General features: G+C 52.7%; 1 protein-coding gene across 1 annotated transcript; it reads right to left on the bottom strand.

Moving 5' to 3' along the window:
* Positions 1–1,991: 1,991 nt before the first annotated feature.
* Positions 1,992–11,043, bottom strand: PROC (protein C, inactivator of coagulation factors Va and VIIIa). Its single transcript, XM_061135245.1, has 8 exons — positions 10,957–11,043; positions 9,301–9,467; positions 7,622–7,646; positions 7,365–7,502; positions 7,115–7,249; positions 4,849–4,997; positions 3,823–3,940; positions 1,992–2,689 (listed from the first exon to the last, which is right to left on the bottom strand). Exons 1-8 carry the CDS (start codon positions 11,024–11,026, stop codon positions 2,112–2,114), a joined length of 1,380 nt encoding a protein of 459 aa, XP_060991228.1. The 5' UTR covers positions 11,027–11,043; the 3' UTR covers positions 1,992–2,111.
* Between the last annotated feature and the right edge of the window lie 8,438 nt (positions 11,044–19,481).

The following is a 19,481-nucleotide window of genomic DNA, read 5'->3' on the forward strand; positions in this document are numbered from 1 at the left end:
TTTTTATAGGAACTGTGTTAAACCTATAGCTTAACTTTGGGAAGACTGACATCTTCACTGTACTGAGCCTTCTGTTGCCTCTCCGTGCATTTAAGTCTTCTTTAATTTCTTTCATGAGCACTTTGTAAATATCATTACACAGATCCAGTGCATGTTTTGTTAAATTAATATCTAAGAGCTTCATTTTCTTTAGAGTGATTGAAAGTGGTACTGTGACTTTAATTTTGGTTTCCACATGTTCACCATTAGCATGTAGAAATACCATTAATTTTTACATGCTGCTCATTTACTTTTATTTTCCTTCTTTGCTTTCTATGGACAGAACAAGTTTACTCATACTGGTTTAAAAGCTGCAATTTTGTTTTTGCTTTGTTTGCCCATAGGGCCATTTCTAGAAACTTTAAATGTTTGTTTTAATAATTTTCACCAGTTTCACTATCGAGCAGGTCAGCAGGTCACCTCTGGCTGGGATGCCAGTTCTCTCTACCATGCTAGTTAACCACCTTGACAGGAGACTCACCTAGGAATTCATGCTGTCACTCTCCCAATCTGTCATGTCCCACTGAGAGTGTTGGGAACACTTGCCTAAAGCACTAATCAGCAGATGGTTCCAGCCCCGGGCCAGGCATCCTCCTACCCCCAAGCAGTCCCACCTACCCTTCCCCGGGTCCTAAGGAGATGAATCCTACAGGCCCCTTCTCCACCACACTTCTTTCCTTGTGTTTCACACAGAGAATTCAGTGGGTCCTGGTGTCCCTTCTGGTCTGTATGCAGCAGCTGTGATCCTGAGAAGCGGGGTGTAATCATAAGTCAAGTTTTCTTGTACCGTTGACTGATCTGTGCTGTACTGTTTTTTGTTTTTATTGTTTCTTTTCTTTTCTTTTTTTGGCTGTACCCTACGACTTGCAGGATCTTAGTTCCCTGACCAGGGAATGAACCTGGGCCACTGTAGTGAAAGCTGAGTCCTAACCGCTGGACCCCTAGGAAACTCTCTGTGCTGAACTTTCTTTATATTCATTGGCCCTGAGGATCATGGCACCTACCCAAGTAGGTAAGGTCTTTAAAGACCATCTGGTCAGTGCCTTTCAACCCTAGTCACACATTAAAATGAGACCTGAGGAGCTCTAAAAATATCAGTGTCTTAGTTCCCCATCTAAATCATCTAAATCAGAATCTCTGCAGGTGAAATTGGATGGATGTGTCTTTCAAAGTCCCCTAGGGGATTCAAAAGTACAGTGAAGGTTGAGAACCACCACTGTCAATCTAATCTTCATTTTACTAATGCCCAGAAAACAGAAGTGACTTGCCTGAGGCAGACATAGAGTTAGACTAATCTGATGACTTTAGACTAATTCTTTTGGCTTTATCTCACCACTATCCCTTTTCATTGGATGCATCCTAACTTACTTCTGTGTCTCACTCAGGTACGCCTATAAGGCCAGGTCAAGACAGAGCTTCTTCTTTATTGATTGTGTGACACTGTTCTTAAACAGCTTCACAACTTATAGTGTGAGCTCATTCTGGACTCAACCAACCCCTCTGGGTCTCTGGCTCCTCATCACACCAGGCCAATGCTGGCCTCCATAGCCAGCAGGAAGAGAGGGGGACAGCCAGATGGAAGTCAGACCTAGTTTGGGTCTTGGCTTCACAAAGCAAAACTTCCTGAACCTGTTTCTTCCCCTACAATATGAGCTGCAATCTCTACCTTCAGAGGTGGGTTTACTCTGGATCAGGACCCCTGATTCACACAAACTCCTTCCAAAGTCCTGGAAGGGGCTCTCAGTTTTGTAGTCCCATTTTGTATTCTTTTTCATTAAGCAAGCTCTCCTACATGTTACCAGCTTCAGATGCCACAAACCTCAGATACGCTCCTTCCTACCCCAGACAGGTGCTGTAGGAGTTAAATAAGACTCTGTTCATAAAGTGTGGGGCAAGCAGGAGATACTCCAAAAATACTTCCCTCCAGAACAGCCCAGAAAAAGGTTGAAAAGACAGAGCCGTAGCTGGTGTGCTTGCAGCAAGCCCTTTTTAATGTCCAACATCTGCCATTCAACAATCCAGCCCCTATCCAAGGATGTCCTCTGGGGTCCAGACACAAGTGATGGGGGATGCTAAGGCACGTGGCTCTCAAGAGGGGCCTCCTCCGCTTTGATGTGGCCATAGATCCAATCAAGGTAACGGCTGACTTTGGTGTAAACGCCATAGTTGTAGAGGCGCCCACAGCCCTCGCCCCAGCTCACCAGGCCCACCAGGAACCAGGTGCCACGGAAGAAGGCGACCATAGGCCCCCCGCTGTCGCCATCACAGGCATCCCTCGAGTCCCCGAGGATACCGGCGCACAGCATGTTCTCAGAGATCTTGTTTTCCATGGCGTGGACGCATGCATTGTACGGGACCACGGGGACCTTGATGAAGTTGAGGACGAAGGTGCGGTTTTTCTTGACCTCATCACGGTAGCCCCAGCCTGTCACCACAGTCTCCTGGCCGACCTGGGTGAGCTTGCGCTCAGAGAGGCCACTATCTGGGAGGCAGATGGGCACAATGGTCTGCGAAAGAGTGGCAGGCTGGGCCAGGCGCAGCAGGGCGATGTCATTGTCACTCGTGCTCTTCGTATAATTAGGGTGGATGATGACCTCCTTGATGTCCAGGTCCACCTCCCAGCTCTCCCAGCGCCGCATGTCATACTCTCCTGCAGGGCAGAGGGGCTGTCAGAGTGAGCCTGAGGAAACTTCCTTCCCCAGGGGCCCTGATGAAGCTAGCAGGACTGCCCTGCTCCTGCAGGCCCTCGTGGATGGCAGGGAATGGGTCCACAGTGGGAATGGTGACCATGCATCCCTGGCAGGCCCTGGGACACAGGGCTATCCCTCAGGTCCCTATCAAAGTTAAGAGCCCATGAGTGTCCATCCTAAAGGGGCAAACACTGGTCTGAATTCAGGACTGGCTCAGAGATGCAGCAGTGAGGCTTGGGCAGTGACCAGCAGTGGGCAGTCAGCAGGGAAGCTTCCTGGAAACCTGGGACATAGACCAGAATCTCAAAGAGAAAATGGGGTGCCTGCTGAGGTGGGGGCAGGGCAGGAACAGCAGGACCCAGAGAAGGAGGGCCAGCTAGACACAGGCTCTAACCAGGGAAGAAAGATCTAGATCACACACAAGACACAAGGTCTTCTCAGGCAAAGCAGATGGCTCCTGGTAAGTGGGGGTGGGGCTCTTATTCCAAGCCCAGCCCCACGGGAGGCCACTGGCCTTTGGTTGTGCTGGACATAATGGCAGAGAGCGAGGGTCTGGTCAGTCATTCTCAATACATATCTTTTTCCTTCTTTTTGCATGATGGTTGGAGTGAGAGCCCCACCCCCAGGAATTGATAGAGTGGGGCCCAGGCTCGGGGAGCCCTGGGCTGTTGCAGGAGAGCGACTGGCTACTGTGGCAGATGCCAGGGTCCCAACGGCACAGTCGGTCCCTGTCAATCTGTGTGAAGCGTGGCCCTGAGACCAGGCCCTGTGGATACCTTCTGGGTCTCTGCACCCAAGGATGCTGTAGATACATACACACAGCCTGCTCCACACAGTGAGAGTGAAGACACAAGTATGTGCGTAACCCCCTCACTTGCAAACACACAAACGTAAACACCTGGCCACCAGATTCAAAGAGAACCCCTTATGTGCAAACCGAGCCTGTGTCATGGTGTCTAAAATCCCACCATGGGAGGGGCGGGCTGGGAGCACACAGCCCTCTTCCCACCAGATGCCTTCTGCGTGGGTTCAAGCCCCCCAGAGACCAGGCTCCCCAAACCCAGCCACCCTCCCGCCTGCTTCCAGCCCGCACCGAGCCTGACGATGAGCTTCTTGCGGTTCTCCAAGCAGTGGGCCACCGTTAGCACCCAGGAGATGTGGATTAGCACTGCCCCACAGACCAGCTTCTTCTTGGAGTCCAGCAGCACTGCCTGGAAGGTGGGGGGGGAGGGCAGTGACATCACAACACAACTTTCTGACAGCTCCACTCAGGCCTCCGGGGTCTTGGCACAGCCCTAGGTATGGTTCTCAAGCTCAACGCACTGGCTGCATAAGTAGGTCTTTCCTGGGTTCCCTGGTCACACAAGCATGGACTTTTGGGCACTTTCTCCTCTGCACGTTTGATAGAGTTTGCCTGTTCCAGGGTGTCTCCCCACGTTTGCCCATGCTGTTCCTATAATCACCCTCAGCAGCATGCAGAGAGTTCTTCCTAGCCTTGATGGCTAAGGCTGGGCCTTGAGTCCTCTGGGTAGCCTTTGAGGCCCCTGGGAGGCCTTGGGGGTCCCCCTCCAGGTTTCCTCCACCCCTGTCCTACCAGCCATCCCAGCTCTGATCCCTTTGGGTTGCTGTGTGTTTAGGATCCTGACCCTCCTGGGGGTGCGAGATCCCCAAGACCTACCAGTCCCCAGGTTATTGATCTCTGGGGACCCTAACCCCCAGTGCCTGGGAGTCAGACATCAGGTAAGTGTGAGTCTCCATGGGGAAGCTGGAGAGGGACTCAGGGGTCAACCCTCCCTCCTAGCCTTTTGCTATGCAAACACTTGTTCCCCTCAGCCAGGCCGGTGCCTGGAACACCACCAGCACAGCATTATCTCTCCAGCTGCTTTTAAAGCCATACTTCTTCCTGCTTGCTCCACCCCAGATCCCGCGCCCACTCCACCCTGCCCAACTGCCCCTCTCTCATCAGGTTAGCGCCGTCTTTCCCTGGGACCCTCTACCCTTAGCACTGCCTCCCCCACCCCAAGCAAAGGCTCACTGCCCTCCCCACTGGTGCCTCCAGAACAGGGACTGGGCTCAGTGACCCCTGACCCAGACGGTGAGCTGCCGCCGCTCCTCTCACCTGCCAGGGGCTCTCCCCCCATCCAGCCTCCTGCCCGTTGACAATCCGTGGGCCCAGCTGGTCTTTTTGCTCTACTTGATTTGTGTCACGTTTCAAGGTCTTGCGTTTCTTCTCCGTTCGCTTCCCTAGCCTCCCACAAGGGAACGTCACTGAAGGCAGGAGAAAGCAGCTGAGTGCCTGCCAGGCACTGCTCCCAAGACTGCCCCCCATGTCTGTCCACCTCCTGCCAGCAGCCTCATTTGCTGCCTTGTAGGATAAATGATGCTTAGACACATAGTTCTATCAAATTGCACAGCCCCTCAGGTCAGTCAGCCAGTTAACAAACAGTGCCACTTAATGGCAAGAGTCAGGCCAAGCAGCATCTCTACCCAGTGGCCTGGCCTTGGGGCCGCTTGTTCAAGTTCTGGGGGTTCAGCGCACCCCAGGGCTGTTGGGAGTAATCCCTGGGACGCGTGGTGAGGTCTCATGCTGGGATGTTACCAAGCTCCTAACAGAGGTAAGAACTTATGGGCAGGAACAGGTGGGCACTCCTGGAGAGCCTCAGAGTGGCTCTGAGCACAGTTGTGAGGTCCTCTGCCAGGAGGAGAGAGCACAGAGCAGAACCAAGGCCAGGGCCCTTCACACTGGGCTGAGAGATTCAGACTGGCAGGAGCAAGGGGAAGCCACCAGCAGGGAGACTGGACAGTGACAGAAAATGGAGATGAGACAACGGCAACAAAATTCCAGAAGCTGAGGGACATGGTGGCTGACTTGGTTGTCTGAGAAAGCCGAAACCTCAGCCAGGAGTAGGAGATGCAGTAGCAGGCGGCTTAGCCCCAGAGATACCCAGGAAGCCTCCATGTGTGACTGAGGAAGCTCTGCGGGTAGCATGGCAGGAGTGTTGAGAGTTTGTCAAAGAAACTGCTAGAGCCCTAGGCTTCTGTCTTGACCCCTCATCAGTGACCTGACTCTCCTCTCTGACCCCCACAGAAGAACCTAGGTGTATTCTCTGAAGAGGGGGAACCAGAGATTGTGAGCTCAGGACTCAACGGAGATGCCACAGGAAAGACTGACACTCAAGGCTGACCAGAGGAAGTCACGCAGACATCTGCAGACCCGGCAAATGCAGCTCCTCCCCCCTGCACCCCCACAAGGGGCTGCAAGCCAGGCTGGGACCACCCTCGCATGAGTTCGGATGATTCCTCTCAGAAGATGGCCGAAAGACCTAAGACTCTGGGCAACAGGGTTCTGTCAGTGACTTGAGCCTTCAGATGGTCTCACAGAAAAGCCCACTGGCCAACAGGCTCACCAGGCGTTTCTTTGAAACTCCCTGTGACTCTAATTACTTCAAAAGAAAAAGTTAGATTTTCTGTGTTTTTGTTTTGTTTTTTTTTTTCAGTAAAAGGACTGGACTATAAGTCGTGGTAAGTTCCCCGAAAGAAGAACACAGAATCAAAGAGATGGAAAATAGAAAGATCGTAAAACTGGAAAATCAGCCCAGGGGAAAGAGATCTGATTCGAAGATGCAGAAACAGAGAACAGAGAACGCAGGAAGGTCAAGCCATCAAGGAAAAGACTAAAGAAACGTTCCTAGAAGTGGAAGATGTGAATTTCCACATGAAAAACGAGCTACACAGTGAATGAAAGATCCACACTGAGGAACAACCTGTTGAAATTCGTGTTAAGAGTTGCCAAACTCCGAGTGTTGTGTAAGTATATAACTCTGATAGAAATTAAAATGTATAAAGAGGAAAACAGAAAACAAGGTTGCTCTCTCTCTTCAGAGAAGCCAGAGGTAAAGGGGGATATAAAGCCATCCAAGATGGTGGCTCAGCTGGTGAAGAATCTGCCTGCGCATGCAGGAGACGCAAGAGACTCCGGTTCAACGCCTGGGTTGGGAAGATCCCCAGGAGAAGGGACTAGCAACTCGCTCCAGCATTCTTGCCTGGAAAACTCCAGGGACAGAGGAGCCTGGTGGGCTACAGTCCATGGGGTCGCAGAGTCAGGCACGACTGAGCACACACACGATAGATGTGGAGGGTGCTGGAGGCGTGCCCTCTACATCCGCTCAGCCGAGGAGCTACCTCTGTGCTCCTGCCCCAGGGGGCGTCCCCAGGGTGAGCGGTGGCGCCCGGAGAAAGGCGGGCAAGCGAAGGAAAGAGCGGGGAGGACGCCCGCGACACCCGTCGGGGACGCGCTCCTTCTCCCATCTCCCTTGCCCAGGCCTCAGCCCGGTGGCTCGCTCGCCGGCCGGGGATCCCGCGCGGTCCCCATTGAGGGAGCTCACCCTTGGCCTCGCAGAGCTGGTGGTCGTCCTCCAGCCGGTAGCCGGGCGCGCAGCTGCAGTGGCGCCGGCCCTCCTCCTCCCTGCAGTAGTGCGCGCAGCCGCCGTTGTCCGCCGAGCAGTTGGAGAAGCGCACCTCTGGGCAGACACGGAGGAGGGCGCCACCGGGGCGCGGTGGCTCTAAGCGCCCGGCCGGCTCCGGGCCCGGGAGGTCCCCGCCCCGCCGCCCCCGCCCCCGCCCCCGCCCCCTCACCGTGCAGGCAGAAGCGGCCCTCCCAGCCCTCCGCGCAGTCGCAGCGGAAGCCGCCCAGACCATCGATGCACTTGCCGCGTCCGCAGCATGGGAGTTCGCACGGGCTCCCTGAGGGCCGGTGCTCGCACTGGTCCCCGTCTGCGACGAGGGGTGAAGAGGGCGTCACCCGGGCCGCCGGCCCGCTCCCGGTTCCCCCAGCGACCCAGAGACCCCCGAGGGGCACAGGTATGGCGGCCCGAGGTCTGGAGCGCACTCACCGCTATACTTGGACCAGAAGGCCACCTGCGGAGAGAAGGGGCGGCATCAGGGGCCATCAGCCCACCTGTGTAAATGGGGAGCCCCTGGGATCCCTCCCCGGGCTGGCCCAGGTCCAGCAGGGCAGCATCTAAAGGGGCAGGGGAGCGATTATCCCATACAAGGAGGGGTCAAGACCCTCAGCCGGGGAGGAGCGGGGCCGGGGGTTGGGGGCGGGTAGGCAGCTGTATTCTGAGAAATGCCAGGCTCCTCCTTGCCTCTGGCCATCTCCACCTCACATCCCATACCTGACCCCCGTGCCCTGGAAGCTTGCTCTGGGTGCTGGCTGCCACCAAAGCAGCCACTGCAGCAGAAGGGACCCAGAAGCTCCCCCACCCCCGACTGCCTGCTCTGTCTCTTTGCAGCCCCCTCCCTCCTTTCTCAACCTGTCTGGTCTCCCTGAGCGGTTGTGCTCAGAGCTGAGTGATCCCAGGATGTTGTAGGTGAGACACAGCTTGCTAGTTCAAGAAGTCTGCTTTTGTAACCAGGTTTGGGCTTCCCTGGTGACTCAGTTGGTAAAAAAAATCTGCCAGGAATTCAGGAGACCCAGGTACGATCTCTGGGTCAGGAAGATCCCCTGGAGAAGGAAATGGCAACCCACTCCAATATCCTTGCCTGGAAAACCCCATGGACAGAGGAGCCTGGCGGGCTACAGTTCATGGGATCGAAAGAGTCGGACATGACTTAGTGACTGAACCACCGTCCTGGTGGCACTTCTGCTGTCCTGGTGGCACTTCTGCTGCTGGGCTGGGACCACCATTCCCTGAGATGGGCTTGATGATGCTGGGCTTGATGCCCAGGCCACAAGCCCCACTGCTGGAGACCCGTTAGGTGGGTGTGATGTGCCCAGGCCATGCCTGCAGAAAGCCATCTAGGCGTCTGCAGAGGAGGCCATCTGAGGAAAGAGTCCGTGGGGATCTAGTCAAGGAGGTGGTGGAGGAGGGCAAGAGAAGAAGCCACCCAGAGTTCCCCCTTCAGCCCTGAAAGCCCTGGATGGGAGGGCATGCCTACAGACAGCTTGAGGGGCCCCCAGGTGGTGGCACAACCCCCAGGTCCTAGAAGCTAAAGTGAGCTCTTGAAGCTGGAGGGGGTCTGAGCCTTCTATCAGGAAGCTACCTCTCTTAACGAGTGCACCCTACTACCTCAGGGTCTCCACCAGGAAGCTCTGGGGGCCAAAGAGGACAGACCCTTTCCTTAGATCCCATGAGCAACCAGATTTCACTCCTGGAGAATCTGAGGCACAGAGTGAGTGTGTGTGCAGAGACATCAGAGGCTTGGGTCACCCGAAGAGCAGGTGCAGCGTGGAAGCAGAGGTGGTGGCCTTTTGGTCACAGGGAGAGAGAAGAGGGGAGGCAGTGGTGGCCAGTTGTCGGTGAACTGTGACTGAACTGCCTCCAGTGGAACTGAGTGGGAATCCCAGCCCTAAGCTTCCCCAGACTCTTCATGCTCATTGCAGAGTTCTGTTTCTTGGACCTGTGTGCCCTGACCAAGATCTTAAGGCTATTTACTCCGCGGCTGCACCCCCCGGCAAGCTGGGAGTGTAAGGGCCTGGTGTCCACTGCCCCCCTCCCAAGGGCCCCGGGCTGCTCCTCCAGGTCCCACCCCTAAGCGTCATGCTCTACACCCAGTCGGGCGGCCTTACTGTGTCTTCCTTGTTTTGGAAAATCTCCCGAGCTTCCTCGAAATCACAGACCTCCTCTAAGCACTCACGCTCCACGCTGCCGGGCCGCAGCTCCTCCAGGAAGGAGTTGGCACGTTTGCGGATCCGCAGCACTTGGTGGGCACGCTGGCTGCTGGAGAACACTGAGTCTGGGATGGGGATGGGGAGCTGACTTTGGTGGGGGGACTGCCATGAGGGGCCCCCACTGGGGAGAGACCCTGGGGAGGTTTGCATCTTGGGTCCCCTCCTCCTCTGCTCTCCTCCTTCTCCCGAAGTAGGTGACAAGTCATCTGAGGATAGGACACTGACCATTCAGGGTGCGTGCGCTAAGACAGGCAGACCTTCGGAACCCAACCCAATCTCCATGTGACCTTGAGCCAGCCTTTACCTCTCTTCACTTTGGTTTATTCATCAAAAACTGAGGATGAGATAATCATGTAAAACACGTAGCACAGTGCCTGGCGCAGAAATGAGCAGCCAGTGACCAATGCCATGTGCTACTTCTATCACTGGGCTTCCCTGGTAGCTCAGCTGGTAAAGAACCCGTCTGCAGTGCAGGAGACCCCGGTCCCATTCCTGGGTCAGGAAGATCCCTGGCGAAGGGAAAAGCAACCTACCCCAGTATTGTGTTCTGGAGAACTCCACAGACAGAGGAGCCTGGCAGGTTATAGTCCGTGGGGTCACAAAGAGTCTGAGGCTACTGAGCAACTTTCACTGCTCTCGGTATTGTTCAAGTGCAGAGTTAAGTGGGCCTCATTGTCCTCCAAGTACCCCTTGTGGCACCCAGTCTTGACTGCCTCCCTGCAGCCTCCCTGCCCTCTCCCCCCCACCCCCCATGATGAATTCCCCGTGCCCTGCCCCTTGGGTGGGAACACCTGAGCAGCAGTGCTGCCACCCAGGGAGCACCACCATATCCCCCAGGTTCTGAAAGGTGTCTGCCTTGGATGCAGGGGGATAGCTGGGGTGGAGGGACCAAGCTGGGGAGTGTGGAAGAGAGGCTCCAGGATGCCGTGGCCTGGAAGGGCATCCTCAGGGAAGGAAGATGTGCTGGAACTGAGTCTAGCCTTAGGAGACACATGGACCAGGGGTGGGGGTGGGGAGGAAGGCACCCCAGGCAGACCAGCTGCTCAAGAAGAGGCAGAAATGTAAGAAACAGCCTGTTGTGACTCCAGGGGATGGGGGAATGGCCCACCTAATAACCCAGGTAGCTCACTTCCCCCACAGGCCTCCCCTCCCCCTGCATTCTGGCCTCCGGTTCTCGGCTGACCAGGCGGTTCTCGGCTGACCAGGCGAGCAGCTGGGGCAGGGCAGCAGATGAGAATTTTAGGAGGAGAGGCTGCCCTGGGGTGGTATGGGTGGCAGCTGGGCCTGGAGTTTACAGTTGAGGGAGTGAGTAGTGGAGAGGGAAAGCGGGGGGGACTGTGTGACCACCCCACCCCCACCCCACCCCGGGGAGGAGGAAGGGCGTGCCCCCAGGGGCTCCCGGCCACCAGCTCAGTCCTCAGGCCCCGGGTGCCCTGCTGCTTCTGCCCCCAGTCAGGTCCACCCTGCTCATCTCACCTCACCCTGAGGCTCAGAGGAGGTGGCGAAAGGTATGAAGAGGGTGCCAGGGAGCGGGGAAGGGGAGCACGGCCTTACCGGGAGGAGCTGGTGTGCTGGAAATTCCCCAGACGGTCACGAACAGTAAGAGGCTTGTAAGCTGCCACATTCTGAAGCTGCAGCCACCTGTCTGAGGAGGACTTCTGAGCTTCCAGCAGCCCCACCGGCCCCCACTCCACCCACCACCACCCCCTCCCCCCACCGTGGGCGCTGAGTGAGCAAGCCTCCCGTGCGTGTGTGTGTGTGTGTGTGTGTGTGTGCGTGTGAGTGCGCGCGCGCGCGCTGGTAGCCAGGGCAGAAGCTGGGGTCAGGGGTCCCTGGTCACTATTCCGTCCGCTTCTCTATACAGAGCTGAGGTCACACGACCTGAGTCTGCAGGGTGAAGAGAGGAAGTGGGAGGGGCAGCAACCTGGTGAAGATCAAAGGGGCTGGCACAGAAGGGTCTGTGCCCTCCCCTGATGAGGGTCTGGGGGTGGCGCCCCTGCCGATCTACAGGCCAGGCCGAGACTAATAACTAACGTTTATTGGACACCCATGGTGCCTCTCAAGCCATTTGTACCTGGTTCAGAGGGCGGGTCACCAAGTCAGAGCGAATCCCAGCTCCAGGACAGGGTTGCTGGGCAAGACCCCTTAGTGCTCCTCGGTCTCCTCGTTTGTAAAAGGGATGGGAAAACTGTGTTTCTGCCTTATATGGTTCTTGTGAGAATTAAACGAGTTAATCTACATAAAGCTGTTGAATAGGTTTGCGAATAGCAAATGCTCAGTAAGCACGGGCTCCTATTATCTCAGCTGAGGCTCACCACCACTCAAGAGGTAGGTGTTCACGGTGTCACCCCATTTCCCAGAGTGGGGATTGAGGCTCACAGGAGAGAAATCACGCATCAAACACTCCCAACCAGCAAGTGGAAGAGCTAGTGCTCGAGCTCAGGCCTGCGTGGCTCCAGGCCTGGAACTTTAACCCCTGCCCCAAACCACCAGGCGTGCCCCAAGGCCACAGACGTAGCACTTCAGGCCAGAAACCTAGGCGCCCCACTGCCCCCCAGGCTGAGGGGGTGCCCCGCCAGCACCCCCTCCCTGCTGACCTCCCACCTTCGCTGACTCCCTCTGAGGCTAGTTCTGACTTTTGTTTAAAGGGTTTAGAAGTAGAGGTGGGGGTGGGGCGGGCACCCCGGGGCTCCAGGCTGCCTCTGGTGATGGCGCTGAGGTTTGGAGGCCCTCGGCCAGCTCCCGCCTCCCTCAGAGTCTGCAAAGAAGGCCCCTGAGAACCATGGCACCCAAGCCCAAGGAAGGCCAACCAGAGCTTTGGCCTGGCTGCTGGCAGAACTGCAACTTCTTACGCCAAGCTCCAGCCAGCTTCTCAAACCCTGGCGAGAAGCTCTCACCGTCAGGCCGGCTCACCCTCCTCCAGCCCCTGTCACAGACCTGCCTCGAAGGGGACTTACTGGGGTGGGCCACGGAGAAACTGCAAGGTTGCCCTCCTGCCGCCATGACAGCCTGGAACTTGAGTTAATCCATAACCACAAATATTTACTTGGCCCTCGGTGCAGAGGCCTCCCTCTCCACAGATAAACAAACAAGCTCCCAGCTCAGGACAGCCCTGTTTGCCCCAAGCCCCCTCTGCCCCAGCAGTGGGAGGGAGGTGAGGGGCAGGCACCTCAGGTGTGGCCTCATTTTAACCTCATAGCAGCTGGCCAAAGGAGGGAGCCTGTCCCCTTTTGGCAGGTGAGGACATTTTTACCCAGTGATATTGCTGTTTGCCTCAGATCAGCACAACTGATACTGTTATTTCACCAATTCTAAGATGCCATTGGGCTTCCCAGGTGGCGCTAGTGGTAAAACACATACACACACACACACACACACACACACACACACAAACCTGCCAATGCAGGAGACATAAGAGATGTGGGTTTGATCCCTGGGTTGGGAATATCCCCTGAAGAAGGATTTGGCAACCTACTCCAGTATCTTTGCCTGGAGAACCCCATGGCGGGCTACAGTCCATAGGGTCACAAAGAGTCAGACACAACTGAGCAACTTAGCATGTAGGCAGGATGCCATTAGTTATAAGATGCATCTATTTTATGTGTCAGCATAAAAGAAACATTGCTAATTACTCAATGGCCTGCCATCCTGATAACATCATGATATGATGTAAAAACAGTAAAAGATTTGCCTCTCAGGGTCTCTACCACATGGGTGCCAATACTCGGCTAAACCCTCACCTCCAGCAGCTTCTACAACTGCCACTCTCTCCTACCACACACAACTGCACACCACTATTTCCATAACCTCAATTTTGCAGATGTGGACACTCAGAAACCTTTTGTCATTGGGCCAAATTCACGGAGCCAGTAAATGGCAGGTCTGGATTAGAGCTCAGGTCTTTCCAGCACTTCTGGCACCTCTCACCTACTTTTGTGAGCAAGTGAGAAAAGTCAACAGAATTTGGGGAAGTCTGCAGTCAGTTTGTTACCAGTATGTCAGAAAGGGCAGGAGCAGAAGTGAAGGGTCTGACCTGGAGCCTCGGCCCTGGCGCTGTGGGCCATCAGCCCTTATCACGCATCTCCCTTCCTGTACTAGAAATACCCCGCTTCTTCCAAACCCCACTCCCTCCTTGGAGGACTTGACCACACTCCTCAGAATCCCACCCCTTGCACAGCTTATGTGACTCTGCCCTGCTGACCTCTGGTGACGGCACCAGGAAGTCCCTTGACCCAGGGGTCAAACAGATCCTCTCCCCCAGCCCGCAGGAGTGGGGCCTCAGTCTTACTCCTCTGAGCCCAGGACTCACAGGGTTTGAAGCCAGAGCCTCAAAACGCACGTCTCGGCCTAAAGCAGAGGAGGCTGATGAGGAGAAAGATGTGGATGTACAGAGAGAGGCTGAGACCACGAAGACCTGGAGAGTCTGGGCGAGGGAGCAGTAGCAGCCTCCTTCATCATGACTGGGGCACACCCTGTGTTTGGCTTCCTAGGGGTCTCCCTGCCCTCGTGGGAAATCCCCTTTCCTTAAGTCTCCTTGCAACCAGACACCTGGGGTATAGCACTGTTCCCGGCTGTGGAGTACAAGGCCCTTATGCTGCCCACTCAGCCCACTGGAGAAAACCAGAGGAACAGGGTGAACGTCTAACAAGGTAGACACACTGTGCAGAGGCCAAGTGGAAGGTGCAGATGATGATGCTTATGAAATTCCAAGGAGAGGTAAATCAGCGCAAGTAGGGTGATCAGGGAAGGCTACCTGAAGGAGGCAAGGCTTCAGCTGGACATCAAAAGGCAGGCAGGACCCAGGTAAAAAAGGAAGGGCCCTCAGGTGGGGAGGAGGAGAAGACAGTTTGAGATGGAGCCTCTGGCAAGTGGGGAGTCAGTGGCTGTTTGTTAAGTTCTGGGGCTACTGCTTGGAAAAAGGAAGTCATGGTCCTGATGACTTGGGCAGGAAGCACGAAGACCATGTGCCAAACCACACAAGAGGGGCGGCTTTCACAGCCAAGGAACGTATAAAAATGCCTCCTGCACCCCTATGCTAGCTCCAGGGTCCTCCCCCATGAGTCTGCAACATCCCTCTACCCCACAGCCTGCTGTCCCCCATTTCACCTTCCAAGTGCAAGGCACTGTGCATGCCATCTCCTTGCCTCCTGCCTGCTCCCCAGCCGAGCCCAGGAGATCAGCTCCGTGTGAAGTTTACTTAGGATCCACCACAAACCCTGACCAAGAATAAGGGACTCTGCTGGAGGCGCCCACCTCCAAACCAGCGGAGATGCCAAAGCATAAGCACCAAGAAGAGCCAGGCCACCTGCCGTGGGGGAAATGACTAGTGCTAGGGTCCACTAAGGTGGACCAGAGACGGTCAGGAGGGTTCCTCTTGCCCTTCATGCCTGTGGGCCTGCTGGGATGCTGCAGTGGGAGTGCCTGCATCACAGCCTCCACATTGGCTGCCAGCGCAGGAGACTTGGGTCACCTCCCTGAAGCAGAGAAGGTCAGTGCCACCAGCTCTTGCCAAGTTCTGCTGACTCTGAAAGGCAGGCATCACCTGGAGTGTCCTGGGGAGTCCAGGTATGCGGCATCTCTGCGCGCTTGCGACAGCCTTCCAGCAGGGGGCGCTGCCCTGGTCCCGCGGAAGGGTTCCGGCCGGGGCTACTAGGTGCAGCCTCACCCGGCGTGGTGGCCATAGTCTACTGACCTTGTCTGTCCCTGGGGTTGCTCTTCCTAGGTGTGAGTCACCCCACATTGGTCCGATTCAGTCAAGTTCACTCAGATGCTAGAGCAGAACTCAGGCATTCCAGCTAGAGATGATTGAGAGACAGGAAGGAGCCTGTGTGCAGGGAATTCCCGGAATTTGTTTGTTTGATTGTTGTTGTTGTTGTTTTTCATTTATTTTTATTAGTTGGAGGCTAATTACTTTACAATATTGTAGTGGTTTTTGCCATACATTGACATGAATCAGCCATGGATTTACATGTGTTCCCCATCCCGATTCCCCCTCCCACTTCCCTCCCCATCCCATGCCTGATGCGGGAGAAGGTACGGGAAGCAAAGGTGTGAGGTTAAAAACAAAAGCCAGAATTATCATGTGACACTCAGCAGTGGGACGTTCAAAAACCTCATCTTTGGGATCAGGCTCACACGGGTTTAAACCTCATCTTGGTTCCTTCCTGGCTGGGTTGCTTAACTTCCCTCTGCCTCAGTGTCTACTCTGGAAATGAGGCCAAGAAGAGTATCCACCCAGGTGGTTGTTATGGGGACCAAATAGTGTGTGTGTGTGTAGATACATGATACATATGATATTATATATGTGTATATATAATTTATTTCTGGCTGCATGGGGTCTTTGCTGCTTTGTGGAGGCTTTCTCTAATTGCAGCCAGTGGGGGCTACTCTTCACTGCGGCACACAGCTTTCCATTGTGGAGACTTTTCTTGTTGTGGAATGCTTGGGCTCTAGGGTGCATGGGCTTTCAGATCGTTTCTACAAGGTGGACAGGGCCTGGGACTTAACAAGTGATTGATTGAAAAGTCAAGGTGTTAGTCGCTCAATCGTGTCCCACTCTCTGTGACCCCATGGATTGCAGCCCGCCAGGCTCCTCTGTCCATGGAATTCTCCAGGCACGAATACTGGAGTGGACAAAAAAAAAGAATACTGGTTGCCATTCCCTTTTCCAGGGGTTCTTCCCAACCCAGGGATCAAACCTGGGTCCCCTGCATTGCAGGCAGATTCTTTACCCTCTGGGCCACCAGGAGATCTCAGGTGACTGGCTAACTGACCATCTTCTCTTCCCCGCTCCCCAACTATCCCAGAGAGAAGGAGAGGATCAAAATCCAGCGGGAATGGGTGTCCCCTTTCACAACTGCCTGTGGAGGCGGGGAGGGGGTCCTGAGGGGGCGATTAGCAGGAGAGGAAGGGCAGCTGCCATCTGTGTTGCAGGTTACCAGCCATCAGCTCTGAATGCTGAGTCACCCCAGATCCCTGAGGTCTGGAGGGCATGCCTATCTAGTATCAGGCCCGACTCTGGTAACAGGTGTCAGAACCCAATGTGAGCTCACTTACTGGCCAGAGTGATTAGAGGTGGGAAGGCTTACATGGAGCCTCTGCCCTCACCCCCTGCCACTCCCCTTGCCTGGTGTCCATTCGTGTCTTCTGGAGTAGAAGCCAGGCTACTCAGGGCTCACCCTGGGAAGGGTGAAGAGAGGAGACGGTCCTGGGTGGCTGGGTTCCCCGTTAAGAAATGGAGATGAATAGATACAGTCCAGTGTCAACAGCACAATGGCACATTGATTCTTTTTAATTTCATATTGGAATATAGTTAATTCACAATGCTGTGTTAGTTTTAGATGTACAGCAAAGTGATTTAGTTATACATATTCATATATCTGGGCTTCCCTGGTGGCTAAGCTGGTAAAGAATCTGCCTGCGTGCAGGAGACCTGGGTTTGATCCCTGGGTTGGGAAGATCCACTGGAGAAGGGATACTCCAGTATTCTGGCCTGCAGAATTCCATGGACTGTATAGTCCATAGGGTCTCAAAAAGTTGGACATGACTGAGCATCTTTCACACATTCATATTATCTTTTCTTTTTCTGATTGTTTTCCCATTTAGGTTATTACAGAGCATTGAGTATAACTCCTTGTGCTCTACAGTAGGTCCTTGTTGATCTGTTTTCCTTTTAGCAGTGTGCATATACCAATCCCATCCTCCCAATTCATCCCTCTCCCCACCTTTCTCCCTTGACAACCATAAGCCTGCCCTCTAAGTCTGGGAGTCTGTTTTTGTTCTATAAACAAGTCCATCTGCACCATTTTTTTAGATTCCACATATAAGTGACAACCTTTGATATTTGTCTTTCTCTGACTTACTTCACTTAGTATGGTAATCTCTAGGTCCATCAATATTGCTGCAAATGGCATTATTTCATTCTTTTTATAAAAAAATAGGTGTGCAGTATAATTTACAAGTAGTAAAATTCACTCTTCTTGAATGAACAGTTCTGTTTTGACAAATGTATGTAATAGTGTAACCACCAGCACAAACATTAAATGGGTCATTTTTAACACCTTCACAAAGTTACCCTGTGTCTCATCCCCAACCCCTAGCAATCACTGATCTGATTTCCATTATTTTCTATAGAATGATATAAACATAGAATCCTTACAGTATGTAGCCTTTTAAAACTGGCTTTTTCATTCAACATGAAGCTTTTCAGATTTATCCATGTTGATGTGTATATCAGTAGTTTCTTTCTGTTGCTGAGTAGTTTCCATATACAGAAGTACCACATATTGTTATCTGTTTGCCTGTTATAGGCTATTATTAAATAAAACTGCTAGCACACCACACACAGGGTTTTGTGTGGGTATATGTTTTCTTTCCTTGTAGGCAAATATCTAGGAATGGGATTGCTGAGTCATATGGTAAGTACATGTTTACTTTAAAAAAAAAAAAAGAGTGAAAGCAAAACTGTTATCAAAAGTGGCTTATACCATTTTGCATTCCCACCAGCAACATTTTGTTGTTATTGTTCAGTTGCTAAGTTGTGTCCGACTCTGCAACCCCGTGGACTGTAGCACACCAAGCTCCTCTGTGCTCCATTATCTCTTGGAGTTTGCTCAAATTCATGTCCATTGAATTGGTGATGCTATCTGACCATCTCATCCTAACAGAAGCAGAAGAGCTTAAGAAGAGGTGGAAAGAATACATGGAAGAACCATACAGAAAAGTTCTCAGTGATCTGGACAACCATGGTGTGGTCACTCACCTAGAGCTGGACATCCTGGAGTGTGAAGTCAAGTGGGCCTTAGGAGGCATGACTACAAACAAAGCTAGTGGAGGTGATGGAATTCCAGCTGAGCTATTTAAAATCCTGAAAGATGATGCTGTGAAAGTGCTGCACTCAGTATGCCAGCAAATTTGGAAAACTTACAACATACACGTGTTCTAGTTGCTCTGCATCCTCCCCAGCATTTGGTGTGGTCAGTTCTTTGGGTTTTGTTTTTTAACTTTCAGCTATTCTAGTAGGTGTGCTGCAGTATAACATTGTAGCATGAATTTTTACTTCCCTAATTACTAATGATGGTAAGCATCATTTTCATGTGCTTACCTGACGTTCATATATCTTCTTCTGGTTATGTGATGGTTTAAATCTTTGACCTATTTTTTATATTGAGTTTTGAGAATTTTTATACATTCTGGCACTAAGTCTTCTGTCACATAAATAAAATTTTCTTTCTGTCAATGGTTTGTCTTTTATTACTTAACAGTGTCTTTTCATGAGCAAATGTTTTTAATTTTGATGAAGTCCAATTATCAACATTTTTTGTGATTTTTGTTTTTGTATCCTACCTAAGAAATCTCTGCCTCAGATCATGTAGCTCATAAAGGCTTTCTCTTATGTTTTCTTTTAGAAGATTTATGGTTTTAGCTTTTGCATTTGGATCTCCAACCCATTTGGAATTTATTAATTTTTATATATAGTGTGAGGCATGGATTAGTGCTTTAATTTTTTTTTTCTCTATATGGATATCAAGTTGTTCCAGCAGCATTTGTGACAAACTCTATCACTTTCCCATCAGTGTCATCACTTGGTATTTTGTTAAAAATCAACTAACCATATATACATGTGTCTATATCTGCACTCTATTCTATTTTTTAAAAAGATTTTATTTACTTTTGTCTATGCCAGGTCTTTACTGCTTTGTGTGGGCTTTCTCTAGTTGTGGCAGGTGGTAGCTCCTCTTGTTGCAGAGCTCCGACTTCACTTAGTTGCAGGACGTGGGCACAGTAGCCCTGCAGCGCGTGGAACCCTTTCACACCAGGGATCAAACCCATGTCCCTTGCACTGGCAGGCGGATTCTTATATACTACGCCACCAGGGAAGTCTACATTTTATTCTATTGATCTATCAGTTCCTCCTTATGCCTGCATCATATTGTCTTAATTTCTTGGTCACTGTTACAAGACTACTGAATGATGAAATCAGGTAGTGTAAATCCTCCAGCTTTGTTCTTTTTCAAAATTATTTTGGCTATTGTAGGTCCTTTGTATTTTCACACACATTTTAGAACCAGCTTGTCAAT

Source organism: Dama dama, chromosome 33 (genome assembly GCF_033118175.1).
Source record: "Dama dama isolate Ldn47 chromosome 33, ASM3311817v1, whole genome shotgun sequence".
NCBI lineage: Eukaryota > Metazoa > Chordata > Mammalia > Artiodactyla > Cervidae > Dama > Dama dama.